Source organism: Carcharodon carcharias, chromosome 2 (assembly GCF_017639515.1).
Source record: "Carcharodon carcharias isolate sCarCar2 chromosome 2, sCarCar2.pri, whole genome shotgun sequence".
NCBI classification, from domain to species: domain Eukaryota; kingdom Metazoa; phylum Chordata; class Chondrichthyes; order Lamniformes; family Lamnidae; genus Carcharodon; species Carcharodon carcharias.
Genome location: NC_054468.1, coordinates 72,334,767 through 72,352,450, shown reverse-complemented (window position 1 = coordinate 72,352,450; position 17,684 = coordinate 72,334,767). Strand labels below are relative to the sequence as shown.

General features: G+C 41.5%; 1 protein-coding gene across 1 annotated transcript in view; it reads right to left on the bottom strand.

Annotated features, from left to right (window-relative positions):
- clstn2a (calsyntenin 2a) overlaps positions 1-17,684 on the bottom strand; it is a 318,232-nt gene that overhangs the window by 251,291 nt on the left and 49,257 nt on the right. The window contains exon 3 of the mRNA XM_041205440.1: positions 13,045-13,167. Coding sequence (XP_041061374.1) covers positions 13,045-13,167 — 123 coding nt within the window. The remainder of the gene's footprint in view (positions 1-13,044; positions 13,168-17,684) is intronic.

Sequence of the window (17,684 nt, the reverse complement as noted above, 5' to 3'; positions counted from 1 at the left end):
AAGGGGGAAACAGAAAGGGAGTGGGGATGGAGGGGGGAGCTCAAGACCTAAAGTTGTTGAATTCGATATTCAGTCCGGAAGGCTGTAAAGTGCCTAGTCGGAAGATGAGGTGTTGTTCCTCCAGTTTGCGTTGGGCTTCACTGGAACAATGCAGCAAGCCAAGGACAGACATGTGGGCAAGAGAGCAGGGTGGAGTATTAAAATGGCAAGCGACAGGGAGGTTTGGGTCATTCTTGCGGACAGACCGCAGGTGTTCTGCAAAGCGGTCGCCCAGTTTACGTTTGGTCTCTCCAATGTAGAGGAGACCGCATTGGGAGCAACGAATGCAGTAGACTAAGTTGGGGGAAATGCAAGTGAAATGCTGCCCCACTTGAAAAGAGTGTTTTGGCCCTTGGACAGTGAGGAGAGAGGAAGTGAAGGGGCAGGTGTTGCATCTTTTGCATGGGCATGGGGTGGTGCCATAGGAGGGGGTTGAGGAGTAGAGGGTGATGGAGGAGTGGACCAGGGTGTCCCGGAGGGACCGATCCCTACGGAATGCCGATAGATGTGTTTGGTGGTGGCATCATGCTGGAGTTGGCGGAAATGGCGGAAGATGATCCTTTGAATGCAGAGGCTGATGGGGTGATAAGTGAGGACAAGGGGGACCCTATCATGTTTCTGGGAGGGAGGAGAAGACGTGAGGGCGGATGCGCGGGAGATGGGCCGGACACGGTTGAGGGCCCTGTCAACGACCGTGGGTGGAAAACCTCGGTTAAGGAAGAAGGAGGACATGTCAGAGGAACTGTTTTTGAAGGTAGCATCATCGGAACAGATGCGACGGAGGCGAAGGAACTGAGAGAAGGGGATGGAGTCCTTACAGGAGGCGGGGTGTGAGGAGCTGTAGTCGAGGTAGCTGTGGCAGTCAGTGGGTTTGTAATGGATATTGGTGGACAGTCTATCACCAGAGAGGTCAAGGAAGGGAAGGGAAGTGTCAGAGATGGACCACGTAAAAATGATGAAGGGGTGGAGATTAGAAACAAAATTAATAAATTTTTCCAAGTCCCGATGAGAGCATGAAGCAGCACCGAAGTAATCATCGATGTACCGGAGAAAGAGTTGTGGAAGGGGGCCGGAGTAGGACTCGAACAAGGAATGTTCCACATACCCCATAAAGAGACAGGCATAGCTGGGGCCCATGCGGGTACCCATAGCTACACCTTTTATTTAGAAGAAGTGAGAGGAGTTGAAGGAGAAATTGTTCAGTGTGAGAACAAGTTCAGCCAGACGGAGGAGAGTAGTGGTGGATGGGGATTGTTCGGGCCTCTGTTCGAGGAAGAAGGTGGGGGATGGAGGTGTAGAGGGATTGGACGTCCATGGTGAAGAGGAAGCGGTTGGGGCCAGGGAACTGGAAATTGTTGATGTGACGTAAGGTGTCAGAGGAATCACGGATGTAGGTGGGAAGGGACTGGACAAGGGGAGAGAGAAGGGAGTCAAGATAACGAGAAATGAGTTCTGTGGGGCAGGAGCAAGCTGAGACGATCGGTCTACCGGGGCAGTTCTGTTTGTGGATTTTGGGTAGGAGATAGAAGCGGGCCGTCCGAGGTTGGGCGACTATCAGGTTGGAAGCTGTGGGAGGAAGATCCCCAGAGGAGATGAGGTCAGTGACAGTCCTGGAAACAATGGCTTGATGTTCAGTGGTGGGGTCATGGTCCACGGAGAGGTAGGAGGAAGTGTCTGCGAGGTTGACACTCAGCCTCTGTGAGGTAGAGGTCAGTGCGCCAGACGACAACAGCACCACCCTTGTCAGCGGGTTTGATGACAATATCAGGGTTGGACCTGAGAGAATGGAGTGCATTAAGTTCAGAGAGAGAGAGATTAAAATGGGTGAGAGGAGCAGAGAAATTGAGACGACTAATGTCGCGCCGACAGTTCTCAATGAAAAGATCAAGAGAAGGTAAGAATCCAGAGGGAGGGGTCCAGGTGGAGGGAGAATATTGGAGGTGGGTGAAAGGATCCGTTGAATGGGGAGAGGACTCCTGCCCAAAAAAGTGAGCCCGGAGACGAAGACGGCGGAAGAAGAGTTCAGCATCATGCCGAGCCCGAAATTCATTGAGGTGAGGGCGTAAGGGTATGAAACTAAGTCCTTTGCTGAGCACTGAACGTTCAGCATCGGAGAGGGGAAGGTCAGGGGGTATAGAATCTATGATTGATAACAATTGAACACCTTGAAAATTTTCAGCTGCTCAGTTCATGTATCATGGCATTTTAATAATACCCCCTCTATATTTTTTAGATCCAAGGTGGGTGACCTCACATTTGCTTGAATTGAAATCCATCTGCCACAGTTTTACCAATTAACTTAATCTATCAGTAAATGCAAGTCTTTCTTTTGTAATTTTATGCTTCCAACAACACTGCTTACAATTCAACCTATCTTTGGATCATTGGTAAATTTGGATATGGGGCTTTCTATACCAAAATTTAAGATGTGAATAGTTGAGGCCACAACACAGATCTTTGTGGACACAATTAGTCGTACACACCTATCATCCTTCCCCTCTGTCTCACGGCAACCAGCCAATTTTCTAACCACATAAATAATTTTCCATTATTTCAAATAGCTTCAGCTTTGCCCAACAGTTGTGGGGCTTTATTAAACGCTTTCTGAGTTCATCTAAATAACATCCATGGACATTCCCCTGTTTGTTACTTTAATTACTTCTCAAAAAATTCCATTGAGTTGGTCAGGTGTTACCTACCATTTACAAATTCACACTGGCTTGCTATGATCAGCTCAAAATTGTCAAGGTGTTCAGTTGTTATCAACTACAGAAAGGGTTGGCTACCTATGGCATGCATGCCAAAGGTGGCACACAAGATGATTTTGAGTGGCACTCACACTGCTAGTCCAATTAACGGCACAAAAAGTTCTAAAGAGAAAAATATTTTGTCATTTACTTATCTCAAGAAGGTATGTTACATTGATAATAGATGTATAGAATTTAAAGAGTAAATGTGTGTGTTTTATTCTTTACTGGGATATTTTTAAGTCCCAATTTGCTGCATACATCAGTATTATGTAACGCAGAACAGCAACTGCATTTGGCATTGTGCGTGCCGTGCTGTCTGCATGATTTTTTTTCACTGTAAATTGAGGGATACGTTTGACAAAATGTCAGCTCCTAAGAAAGCAGAATTAAATGTCCGTTCATTTCAGCCTTCTTGGGCAGACTATTTTGGATTTATTCAAAAGGACCATTCTCTCTGTGCTTTCTGTTGTGAAGGTGTTGTTTGTCATACATCAAGTGTTCAACAATATTTTCATACGTGTCACAAGAAAAGCTTTCTTGCTGAAACGGACAAGAGTGTGTCAATCAAAAAGGCAGCAGCATGATATGAGAAGTAAAGCAATATTTTTAAACACTTAAGTATAAGTAAAAGTCAAGCCACAGAAGGAAATTACAAAATTGCATGGTGCATTGCAAAAATGCAAAGCTGTTTACAGATGGGGAATATATAAAAGAAGCTTTCCTCAGCAGCTCGGAGGTTTTGTTCAATGATTTGCCAAATAAAGACGCAATCATGTTTTGAATAAAAGAACAGTTGAGAGATGCACAAGTGAAATGGCAGAAAACATTAATGAAAAGGCACAGCAGTGTTTAGCATTGCACTCGATGAGAATGTGCATATAAATGGTGCCCCACGTTTGGCAGTTGTTGCAAGATATTATGCTTCCAATGAAATTCGATAGGAACTTTGTTGCCCAAAACCCCTGCTGCAGATCCCTGCCAGCGAAATTTAACTGTTTGAAAAAAAATTGTGTTTGCAATGCTTTCAGCATTTGGATCCTCATAGCTACGTGAACAAGTATCTTCACACAGCAAGTCAGTCCTCTGCCCTTCTTGGAGCCGGTTAACAACTGATCACTCAGAAGCCTGTGTGCAGCTTAAAGTGACTAAATACATATCGGACATTAGAAAACTCAGCAAGGAAAGGCAAGGACCACACTAAACTGGTAAGATCTGCATTTTAATTTAATTTTAAATGAAGCTTCTTAAACATTTTAAAAACCTTATTTACTTCAAATACAACAATAGTTTAGTTAAATATAGACCTTATAAACACTAAAAGGTATTATTGGCACCTGAAACCTTAAATTAGCGTAAATAAATGAAGACTTAGTACTTCTGAAAGGTTGCCGGCCCCTGAATTATCGATTGTAGTAATCTCCTGACAAAACATTTGGCTAACTGGTCTATAATTCTCATCTATTTTAAATAGCAGAGTGACATAGACAATTTTCCAATCTAAAGGATTGGCTCCCAAATCAATGGAATTTTGGAAGATTATAGTTAGGGTATCTCACCTACCTCCTTAAAATTTTGGAATGGAAACCAAGTGGTTCTGGAGATTTTTCACTCTTTAGTGCCACTATTTTTCTCATTACTGTTATTTGGCTACATTAGCGTTGGTGAGTCCTTCTACCTGATTCAATATTAGTTTTCCTGGGATATCCAGCATGCTATCCTCCTTCACTACTATAAATACTGATGCAAGGTAATCATTCGACATGTCCACTGTTTCTTCGTTTTCATTAACAATATCACCATGCCAGTTTTCAAGGGGCCCACATTGCTCCTGGCCACTCTATTTTTCCCCGTTATTGTAAGAAACTTGTCTGCTGATATTGATATCCCTTGCAAGTTCCTTCTCATACTCCCTTTTTGTAGCTCTTACCATCTGTTATGCTACTTTCTACTGCTCTTTGTACCTCTCATTTCCATTTGTTTTGATATTCAATTTTGTTTACATCCATCAAAAGCCAATTCAAGATGTCTGACCTTCCTCTGCCTTCTTATATTTAAGAATGCAAAGGACAGTGGCACAAGTTAGGAAAGGGTTCATCCAGAAGAGCCACAAAATTAACTGTAAATTGGGGTCACACACCAAACAGAGGTTTAAAATAATAACACACTGTTGTGAAAAGCCGATTACAGCCACAAATTACTTATGGGCATGTTGAACATTTTAAGGAAGACTGGTGTGTTTTTAAAGAAATAAAAGCAAGGACACTGAGCAAAAGATGGCTGATAATGTAACGTGACCACTTTCAGAAAAAATCTGATGTGGATTATGCTGACAGACCTGTCCTGAGAGAACATGGAATATCACACCTGGAAAGGTGTCATGGCCTCCTTTAAGCAGAGACACATGAAACGGAGTTAGGAAAGACACAAAAGGCTGAACTTTCATCTCCTGTGGTGTGGAGACAAAGGCTAATTTCCACGTATCAGCAGTCATCTAAAATCCATCTCTTGTTGATTCATATCTCAGAATGTGCAAATGGTCTGAAATGAAAAGAACATGGACTCTGGGTGCGAATCATAGTTTTTCCCTTCCTGAATACACATGGAAAAATCAGTGAAAAAACTGGGGTGCTGGTGGGTTGTGTGTGACAGCAAGAAAACCACCAGCTAGTCACACCTGCAATTAAAGGCAAAGCCTCTCTCTCACTGGAGGCAAGGCTCAGCAGAAGCCACAATCAAAAAGGAAATAGGGCAGCTTCTTCAGCAATCCTGCAGAACTAAATGTCTCTAAACTAACTGTGAAACTGCCAAAGTCAGCTTTACCAGAATCACCCAACTTAATGGCTGCAACGTTTCACCATCTACTCCTCATGGACAAGTCAAAGACTTGTTTGTATACCTTCTTTAACTTTTATTTGGGCTCTTAGCTTCTGATTTCTGATCTGTATGTATGTGTTGCATTTTATTATTTTTCTTGAGTTTTTTCCAACTAAGAAACTTACTCTTTCTTTGGCTCATTAAGCTTGGTTAAATTGGCTCCTTCTAAAAAAATATAAATACATTTGGACTGGGAAATGGTATCCACAGGGGAAGGGAACCCTTTTAAATTAACCCTGTTGGGACCAATCAAGGGAGTTGAATAAAGAAGGGGAGCCAGCTCACTCCTCATCCAGGAGCACAACAAAATTTGGGTCCCATTTGAGAAGTTAAACTGGGGGCCCTTGCCCAGGGACCGGTCGTAACAGTGCCCTTTTCACAGATTTGAGCTCAAGTCTTTTAATTTATGTTTATTTAGTATATATTTTTATGTGGCCTAGATAACCTTATTTAAAATTCTGACTATTTATGATCTGACCCATTACTTTCAAGTCTTTTATAAAGGGCCCTCATTTCTTTGTCCTCCCATGTTAAATCAGCTGCTTCTATACTGTTACAATTCTCTAATACACTCATAAAACATGGTGTTTGGAAACTGTCCAGACCTTTCTTCAGAAAGTGAATGACTTGTCAGAAAGATCTATTAATTAAATCTGACATGTTTCACTCTGAGGATAAATCACACAGCACCAGGGGACCTTTGGTATGCTGTAGTTGGTGTCTACTGTATCTGAAATGTTTTATGGCACCCAAATGAATGCAGCTTCTGCAATTACTGCTAAGCCAGAGACAATATTACATGCTTGATGTACTAATATATCAAACTTGAAATTAGAAGGAAACATACTAGGTAACATAATAATAATGTATTCTCTTCCTAATGACATTTAGTGAGTCAGTCAGATCGACCATGGATGCCATAAGTTCAAGGAACTAACTTGCAAGCTTCCTGTTGGATATTCAGTGACAATTCCGCATGCATTCAACCAACGAGATAGCTGGATGTTTCCATAACAATAGACTTGTGAGAATTCACTTCAAACAACCAGCATTAATCAGGCAAACTCAAGAGTAATTTCTTTCATGTTGATCACTTCGTTTAGGCATCAGAAGAGAATTTTGGTAAATTGAGGAATTACCTACTTCACAGCATTATTTTCCCAAGTGAGCAAGCATTGCAACGCATTTCACAAAGATGCACTTAAATGGCAATTGTTCCTTTCGAATACACTGTTATACAAATTTCTGAACTCTTAAGAATTCAATCCAGGACATCCTGATTTTTAAAAATTGAGCAATTTAAAACAGTATTATGAAAAGGAGCAATTCCTCTCTAGCCCAAAATAGCAAAAGGTAAAAATAAATTAGTTATTGTTATGGGAAAGGTCTTGTCTCTGCTTTACCCAGATTGCCATTTTTGTTTTCATCAAATTTCATCTGATTGCAGATCTACCTAATCTGGAGTCTGAACATACAGCATTACAAAACAAAAGATCAGATTCTTTCTTCAACAAAAAAAAAGTTCCAAGGCCAATTACTCTACAGCTCGCATGCAACCAGAGAGAGACTGGTGAAATTCAGCGCACAACTAATACTTTCTCAAGCACTGCTAACTTACCAATTCCAGGTGCAGAATTTATACTTGCACTTCTAAATCATGAACTATTGATTCAGTCAAATCTAAAACTGCTCATTATGAATCCTCACATTTTCTGTGCAATGCTTTATGCCCAATTATGCTATTTTGTCCACAAATGGTTAGGTTCAATAGCTAATAACAGTTACAAGCTTATTGTTTAGGACTTTAGACAGTTTTCCACCAAAAACATCAAAAATTAATCTCCTATCCTATTTTGAAGCAAATCTCCAAGTGCAAAACATTTAAAATTTTGGCAGCCAAGGCAGTTCCACAGAAATCAAATAAAAAGCCACAAAATATGTAACTTTTCCACCTTACATTTCACTTACCACCTCCTTATTGTCATGCCCTCTTTTTTTCATGTGATGATATCATGAATTCAACAGAGAACACATGAAGCAAACAGGAATTGAGATTTAACCCGGCATCATCTTTAGGAAAATCCAGAGAAATTTGAGGGTAATTAATACAAATTTTATGTTATTTAATGTAAGATATTGGTTTGGCACAGAATTTGTACTTCTGGTATTGTCTAAATGGCTCAACTGATAAATATACCACTTGGTGTGATTCAGACACATACAGATCAGCGAGGCCCCAAACCAACCATACCTTTCTGCTAAGGTGAGGGCAATGATGAATGGGCTCCAATTGCTTTCAGTGTGTTCAGGTAGAAAAGAGGGGAAAATATCAGCCAAGCCCCTGCTCCTGTTTGCTACCCAATGAGCCCTGCTGTGAAATGTTTTGTAAAACCAGGATTAAACTTGACTGTTTTATCATCTATGATCAAATAGCTTGTGTTGTTCCTTATCTGGACTTAGGGTATCCACCATGGCTCAGTTGTAATGTCCTTGCCTCTGAGTCAGAAGGTTGAAAGTTCAAATAACTCCCCTTCAGAGGCTTCAGTCCAAAATCTAGGACAACACCATCCAGTGTAGTACTGAGTGAATGCTGCCCTTTTAGGGGCGCTGTCTTTCAGATGAGACATTAAGCCCCTCTCAGGTACACATAAAAGACACCATGGACACATGGGCTCCCCTTAGTGGGTTTGCAGGTGTGGCTGGGGGGGTATAAAATTCCCAGATAGTCTTCCTGCTGCTACCCACCTGCCCTAACCGGTCTGAAATTTTACAGGGGACGGTGATGTGGTATGTCGCAGTCTGCTGCCACCGTACACGTAGAGGATCTGAATGTAGACCTCAAGGGATCTGTATCTATGCTATCCATACTAAGCAAAATACTGAGATTGATGGGGCTTCTGGGTGAACACTGTATCTGAAGTTTATTACTAGCAACAACTGTATACAGTTCTGCACAGGCCTTGATCTGGCCTGGGTCCTAATAATTACATAGTCTGATTACTTGACTATTCGCCTGACTCATTAGATGTACATCGAGTCTTGCTGATACAGGGTCACAGGCAGTAGTGAGCATCTGCAATAGAGAGCACAGGCAACAGTGAGCATCTAACATGGAGTCTGTACTTTCATATTCCAGCCTCACATATGGTCATGTCACAGTGATGTCACTATGCAGCTTCTTAAAGCTATATATCATTGTCTGCATTGGCGTGCATACAATATCACAACAGACAGGTGAATTGATGCCCTTAAGTAGTCATTAAGGGCCGCTTCCTGCCCAGCCACAATTCTGAGAGGCTGGCAGGTGATGGTCAGGAACAGGGAGGAAACGTGGTAGGTTACCTTCTCAGGTATTAGGAAGTGGGGGGGGGGGGGGTGTGGCAGCACAGCTGCCTTTCTTGATCGTCCCCACCCCCCTCACCTCCCAAACTTCAAAAGAGGTCCTAATTCACTAAGCGAGTTGGGACACCATAAAATTGTGCAAAATGCTACATAAATGCAAACTCCATCATCCCTCCATCCCCACCACCTTTCAAATTAAAACTAGTTATATTCAAAAAGTATTCTCAGGAGACAAGGGGAAAATGCTGGAAAAACAAAAGCCCTAACTGAGGTACTGTGACGTTAACACTTTAGTGAACTTATAAAAATATATAAATTATACAGATTAACATCTTGCAAATTTCAAATGAATATATTAAGAGTTTGCATTCTGTTATCATAAAGCCATCAAGAACTTCTACCAGTTTCCTTGAGGGGGTTAGTATGCTCAGGTTCTACCAAATAAGTATCAGGTTTAAGGCACAAGGATGGCTGACCCTGAAGCCTTGTCAGTTACATTAATCGTAATGTTTCGTCAAGCTTTAGCTGGATTTCACACTGAGATGTCTCACTGTGGCAAAAAAATTGCACCCTTAAGGACAATCTAACCCTTCATCTATCTCACTCCACAATGACTGCATTTTGTTCCCCAAACAAGTGCCTTGTGCTTTTGAAATGTATGTTCTAAAGGAGTCTACAATCCTGCCGGCAGTTTTCACATCAGAGATTGAGTGGAGGCAAGTTGTTATAATGGCACACAAAATAAACAAAGCATAAAAATAAATTTAATCATGAGGGCCTGGCATTTCTGCTTGGTTGCCTTGATGTTTCTGGTACAATTCCCCAGATAAGGATGTTCTAGCCCTGGAGAGGGTCCAGAGGAGGTTCACGAGAACAATCCCAGGAATGAAAGGCTTAACATACAAAACTAGCCACGCCCCCAGGGTGAATTAATCACCACTGGGAGTTCCCACTAATTAGGCTCAACTGCAGCTCTTCAAAGAGGCCAAAGTTAAGCCAGAACATTTGGGCGTAAGGTTACTAATGGGTGTAATCCTAAATGTTTTGGGTTTTTTTTGTTTGATTTACTAAGGAACTCACCACTATTCCCCAATCTAACTAGAAAATAATTTTGCATATTTTTTAGAAATAACTGTCAGTTTGGGTTACTCTCAGGGATGAATTGATGTGTGATCTAAAATGCTTATTTTTGTGATAAAACCATTTTCAACTATATTAATCAAACTTTGCCAAGTCTATACCCAATCAAAGATTTTTAAAAACAGTAATTTCAAAACTAAAACGAGTTATATTTATATAGCCCCTTTAACATAATGAAACAGTAGTATTACTAAACAAAGTATGGCACCGAGCCACAAGGACATATTAGGTTAGATGACCAAGATGTGTTTTAAGGAGTGTCTTAAAGGAGGAAAGTGAAGTAGAGAAATGGAGAGGTATAGAAAGGGAACTCCAGAGCTTGGGGCTGGGCAACTGAAGGCACACCTACCAATGGTGGAGCAATTATGACTGGAATTCACAAGAGGCCAGAATTAGAGGCGCATACATATTGAAGGGTTATGAGGCTGGAGGAGATTACAGAGTTAAGGAGGGTCAGGGTCTGGAAGGATTTAAAAACAAGGATGACATTTTAGAATCAAGATGTTGATTGACTGGGAGCTAATGTAGGTCAATGAAAAGAGGAGATGGGGAACGGGTCTTCTGACTTAAGACATTGGCAGCAGTGTTTTGGATGACCTCAAGTTTACAGAAGGTAGGATGTGGGAGACAAGCCAGCAGCAGAAAATAAATCATTTTTAAATTATGCTTGATTGCACTGGTTATTGGCAGATTATTTTGCTGATATGCAAATGAATTTAAGCAGAGAAAGAAAAGTATTTTCAAATGCTGTGCAGTGGTCACATTTTGGGGTCAGAAGTGCCAAGTGTGCCAAAGGAGAAATTCTTATCCGATATTTGTTGCAAATATCTACAGTAACATTTGCTACTACAATAAAACTGCACAATGAAATGCATTTTGTCAAGAGACCTATTTTCAAATGTCGTGCATTCAAGTATTATTGAGAAAAGCTGATCCTTTTTCAGCTGACACAATTACAGTCTTTAAAAAAAAAAGTCTGTTGTGGTCCAATGCTGTGTATAACATCATGATTTCAGTGTAAAGGGATCAGGTGTCCTCATTTCTTTCCAAGAGTTTGTACTTTTTAAAATAGTTTTCTCTATCCATCCAGCACCCACCCAAGACTTGCCTCCTCTTTTCCAAAATGTGGCAACTCTTGTTTGAGGTTGAGCTTCACAGACTCAAGTATCTCATGACTACTTCACCCAATTTTTTTTTTCCCCACTTGTGAGCCTACAGACAAGCTTTCTTCTGATTTAAAGTCTAAATGCAGGACACTTAGATAATATAATTTGAAAAGCTGTGCAAATTGCATTTATATACGGTTTTATGTGTACTGAGGGTTCTTTCTGTATATTGTAAATAGTGGCATGATTTTATAACGCAAATTATAAATGTTGAAGTTTATTGTATTTTCATTATTAGTTTAAATTTATTTTGTGATTGATTTCTGTAATGTTGAAGGTGCCCTACCAAACATAAATATATGTTTAATTTTATGTGCAACACATGAACATTCTGTGAATTAGAAATGCCAACTCCTTAAATCATTTTAATGAAATCGTCCTTTGTACAGTCGATTGCATTAAACCATACAACCGCATAGCAACTCTAGCCCACATAATTACTGCCAAAATGATTCCATTATTAGGTATAAAAACTCCAGCTTCAGCCTTTCCACGTTTCTTTTTCTGAAAGTGCTGCAAGATTATGTGATTAAAGAGATAAAGTCACTTTGCATTATGTTCATGGTGTCATATATACAATCAAACCTCGCAGACAATACCAAAGCTGGTGAAAGAAGTGGGATGCAACAGAGAGCTGAGCTAAACAGTTCAGCAAGAAATGGAGAAAAGGGTCAGTTTAAAAAAAGGCAACAGTATACCAGGTAATAAAACATTAACTGGACAGCGCTATCAACTTACTGGAAGCAGAAATCAGACCACCTCACAGAAAATTTGTGCAAATATCGCAAATTGATGTTTTACCTACACATAGTCAATGTTACTTTCTTTTGTGAAAGATTTTTAAAGCCTCCAACAGATTATTAGAACTTGGACAATAAATTCAATTTAATCAAAGCAAATTAAAATAGGGAATTTCTAATTTATCCCTGAGAATGTTATTTCAAGCTTAATTAACTGAAACTACAAGGTTATAATTAAATTAAGTGAATATGGGTATTTTTTAATCTCTTTTAACAAAAATACACTGCTAGACAAAACCTTGAACATACTGGCATCAACAGAACGACACAGTAATTACATTTAGAGACACTAGCTATGTTCAGTCATTAGGAATCAACAAGTTATGTAAGACTAATCTATTTTAATGACTCAGAAGCCAAGGGTATTAGTGAGTCTTGTAATGGTGTAAATTATTGATGAATTCAACAATGGTGTAATTATTTTTGCTATTTTCATACAAGTGTCGAGTTCGAATCAGATAGCCATCCCTTTTAATGGAAAACTGATCAATTCAACTGAGGTTATTTCTAAACACACATCATAAACCTGCACACCTTTTGTAATACCTAAACTAATGGCCTTGTAGCCACAATCACAAATAAAGAGTATTCAGTGGCACTGCGTATATAGATTCACATGACTGACTACATGATTCACATGACCAAGAATGCAGAATTTGCCTGCCTAAATTCCTAACACACATAAAACATTCTTTTAAAAAAAGTGATTAAAAAATAAAAGTAAGTTGCTGCCAGAAAATCTGCAAATCAAATTATTTATTTCAAATTCAAGGTGGAAAAGTTTCACAAAAAAAGCATCTGTCATTGCAAGGTGTCAAAAAGAATCTGTACAATGGTATCAATCATTAGTGCCACAGTCTCACAGACACTGAAATATGACAAGAGCTGTAAAAGGTTCTGTTCTTTGAGATGATTAATGACGTCTCAACTCACCTGCATAGCGCACAGGTGCATCTTTGTCCAGTGCAACCAGCGGTGGATCGAGAAAAACTGTGTCATTGTTCTCTGTTATCACACCATGGTAGGATGTCTCAATCCATGGTTTGTGCTTGTTTACTAAAAGCAAAAAAAGACACAATCAGAAAACATAAGTCAGATTATATCAATACATCTTTTCAGATTAACTTTTTTGCCTCCAAATCCTACACAGTTATATTGACTAGGAACATGGAATCCACAAGTTAATGTAACACATGCCAGTGAAACATATTTACTTGGCTAAAAACAAAAAAACTGCGGATGCTGGAAATCCAAAACAAAAACAGAATTACCTGGAAAAACTCAGCAGGTCTGGCAGCATCGGCGGAGAAGAAAAGAGTTGACGTTTCGAGTCCTCATGACCCTTCGACAGAACTTGAGTTCGAGTCCAAGAAAGAGTTGAAATGGACTCGAACTCAAGTTCTGTCGAAGGATCATGAGGACTCGAAACGTCAACTCTTTTCTTCTCCGCCGATGCTGCCAGACCTGCTGAGTTTTTCCAGGTAATTATATTTACTTGGCTTCCTACTGTACCTTTCTTCTTCTGTCTTATATTATGCCCCTTTAATTTCTAACAGGGAGAATTCCGCACCAAGCTACTTGCTTTTTTATCCAGGAATATTGACTCTGTCATTATCATTATCACAAAAGAAACAGTGGAGCTACTCCAACTGAAAACAGCATAACATTCATCTGGTACAGGCTATGCCAGTCAATCATGTTACAGTTCACATTTCCTCTGCCTAAAGATTCTGCTAATGATGTGGATTTCCAGTGGATGTGTAGCCAAGAATTGAAATCAGGGTTACTCTGGATTTTAATAACTACAATTCACCAAGGCGCCTGTGAGGGACTAAGACCCCGCCCTGTCCGTAACAGCACCTTTGACACCACCTTCTAAAACCACGTTTTCTATCATCCAAAATAACATGGACAGCAGACGCATGGGAACATCACCACCTGCAAGTTCCCTTCCAAGTCACATACTACTTTAACTTGGAAATACATGACAATTCTTTGGCTGTCGCTGGGTCAAAATCCTGGAACTCTTTTGTGTAACAGCACTCTGGGAATACCTACATTACATGGACCCCGTGGTTCAAGGAATTGGCTCACTACCACCTTCTCTTTGGTAATTAGGAATGGGCAATAACAGACGGCCTTGACAGTGATGCCCATATTCCCATGAACAAATATTTTAAAAATTCAGATTCTTGAGTTCAACTGACATTAAATCCAGAGGCAATTCAGAAAATTCTAAATCTCTAGATGTAATGTGTTTAGATAAGCATGACATTTTTTTCAGATTAATATTAATTGTGGAAAGTTATAACAAATGCAACCAATTCAAATTTGCCTGGCCAAATTTGTTAATGCTACCAAAGTGTCTCTCTCCAAACATTAGCAGACTGCTTTGGATCTCAAGCCAACAGCATATTGCTGGAATACACCATTTTACTGTTTGTTGCTATGAGGACATTTCAAATGTGACTAATGAACTATTCTGTAAAAAAAACTCTTGAATTAAATGTAATAAAGAAACTGGTTCCAAATACATTGCAATTATTGCCAAATTCCCAATTATTCCTCCCCAGAAGGACAAAAAACAGTTCCGACCAGTACTCATTCCGTTTTTACTGTTTTTTTCATCTGGGTTGTATATTCACTCCTGGTACAGACAGTCCTACTGCATGTGTAACACATAATCCATACTTCAGCGCGTGCTTTCATTACATCAAAATTTATTTCAATCTGAAAACACAGACTGCAAGATTACCCAGAGATAGCATCTTTAAGAGGCCAATACTGTGCTCTATTAAAGACTTGGTGGCTCAATGTGCAGCATTGTATCTCTCAGATGCACTTTGTGGATGACAAAAGGGCATCATTAGCCATGCCTTTAGATAGTAACCCTCATCACCAAGGAGCCAACCCTCTAAGCACCAAGCTCCCTAAAATATCTCTGGCACTGAGGAGTGACTCAAAACGTATGAGTCATGCAAGCTCCCTGGGCACCTAACACAACCATGCTGGATCTGCTTTCTGTGATCAGAAATTAGCTGGATGTGCAGTGAAATCCTTTTCTTTTAATGAATCTCACAGGCTGCTGCCACGGAGCTCTCATGGCCACATGCATGCAGTCGATGGGGCCCTGCACTTGCGTAAACATGAGATTGCTACGGATCCCATAGCTCTGGCAGGCTGGCTTGCTTTATCCTTGTGAAACTTCACATAATGGTGAACTTATTGAGAAGGGCATCAGTCACCTCCCTTAATCATTTGTGTTGCCGATTGTGAGATTCCACAAAGGTCCCCAGTGGAGCCCTGGAAGCATCCACAGGCAAAAAAATTGAGAGCATTGGTACCTTCAGAGCAACCGGCCTTGGATGCCCTCCAAGTCTGTGCTGCGTCAGTTCCTCAAAGAGAATGTGGCAAATACCACATCCCAAGACAAACGGGCTTCTGCGGCACTGTCTTTCGCTCATCTCCACGTATGAGCTGCGTCTTCTGGAGACTCATGGTCCCACCTAACATCTTCATGCACTTGGCCCCTCATTGGCATCTGGGTCTTCCAGGGGCCCCGCTGGCTCTTGTTTCTCAGGGGCGATGGCCTTCGCTGAGCTGTGCCATATGGCGAGGGGCCTTTCTTTTCATTCTCATCTCAACTATCAAGAATGCAGCTTTGCCTGCATTCTCCACACTTATTTCTGTGAACAGATACAATTGAGCAATCAGTGGTTGTTCCCGCTAATGGTCTCCCTCCATATACAAAGCAGACTCCAGCCCTTGACTTTCCCTTAGTTTGCACATCGCATACCAAGGCCACCCCTTTCAGGATGATATCATCCTGGAGGAAAACAGGTGGCTGAGCTTTCCTCTCACATGTGACTGTGCCTTCACAACAAGGGTCCTCATTAAGGTCAAAAAACCCAAGTCCTAAGAGCCACAGTCAGCCCTGTGTTGGTTGTCCTCCAGTGGACTTGGCAATAACTATGCATACTCAGTCCTTGCACTTCTGTCCTGACTGCAAGCATGGAGCCTTGAATGCCATAACCAATGCACTGAGAAGATGAAGGCTTGTAGGGCCCATGCAGCTGATGTGGTCATCAATTGTTGGACCTGGCATCCATTCTCACAGGCCTCTGTAAGGATCAGATGCCAATTTAGACCATATGTACCACGGCTCCCAAACGTAATGGACTGTCGCCTGAATGCACACCATTAAAAAAGGAGCCAAGCTCATTCATTGTGCATTAGACCCTCACATCCAGCACTCAGCTGAGCCATGCTCTCCATAGTTTGAGCAAGACAGTTATAGGGGGCTCCTTCAAACAGCCAAGATTTGCTGCGTTGAACTCCCATACACCAAGACCCCTCCCCGACCAATTTTTTTTCTAGTTTGTTTTTCGAATTGCATCATTGCAAAGTGAGCTTGAAAATGGTGCTGCTAACCTTCTGCCTGGGAGACCAGCTTCCAACCTTCCCCTATCACCCACCAAGTCCCTGCCATCCTCCTCCATCCTCAACGCCTCTTAATTACCCTTCCTCCTGTCACCATCCAGCCTTCCCTGTTACCCTTGAACCCATCACTATCCATTTTAATATACCTGTCCTTCCCCTGAACCCCTTAATGTTGAAGTCCCCATGCCCTTTGTTGACCTGACCCTTTCCCTTCTCAAGGCCACATGCACCATGACTTTCCGGGAGCCTCCGCCTCCACCCCACCCATCTCCTATGGGACCATCCAATATTCCCCCATGAGTTTTCAGCTGCTGACTTACAGGATGCAGGTGCCTCCCCTGACTGCGACTGTGCCATCTGCCTCACAGTACCATGACTTTAACTCCTAGGACCAGGTTCCTTAGGTGACTGACCCTGCCCTGCACACGATGCTATATGATCATCATTGCCCAGAGAGGCCTACTCCTGCCCAAGACCAGGATCAAGATATGTTTGCCATGCAGAGCCCTAGAACAGTTTCTTCAATACACCCCCAACAGCGTGGTCTCAGCCCCAGGACAGTCTCTTACGTTTCCTTATACTGTCTTATAACTCTTGCCCTAGGACAGTCTTTTGCTACTCAACTCTGATCATTGACCACACCCTAGGCCTGCCTCAGTCTCTTCCCCCTCCCCTCCCATGTCCCACATCACCCCCCCCTCCTGTCCTGCCTCTGTCTTCCCCCTCCTCTCCTGTGTTCCCACAACCCCAGTCCTGCCACCGTCTCCTCGCTCCCCGGAGGTATAGCCTCCTGTGCCCAACCTTGGAACCGCTTGTGATGTAGGCACCCAAAATCTTGCTCTTAAAGGGAGGCAAAAGCAGCATCTACGTACTTGGAAATTATTGATGAACTAAAGCTCGCCAGGTGCACAATCAGAAACAGACCATTCTAATTATCCATTGGCGGGGCACTTAATTTGGAGAGGGAAACATAATTCCAGTGAGTTGGCCTTTTAATGAGCATTTGTAAGATGCAAATGAATGCAAATGTGGTTCCTGACACAGATCAGCGGGAAAGCCAACCAACCTTTAACCCACCATCAAAATCGGGAGAACAGGATTCCAAACTAATTTCCCACTAGTGAGAAACTGAC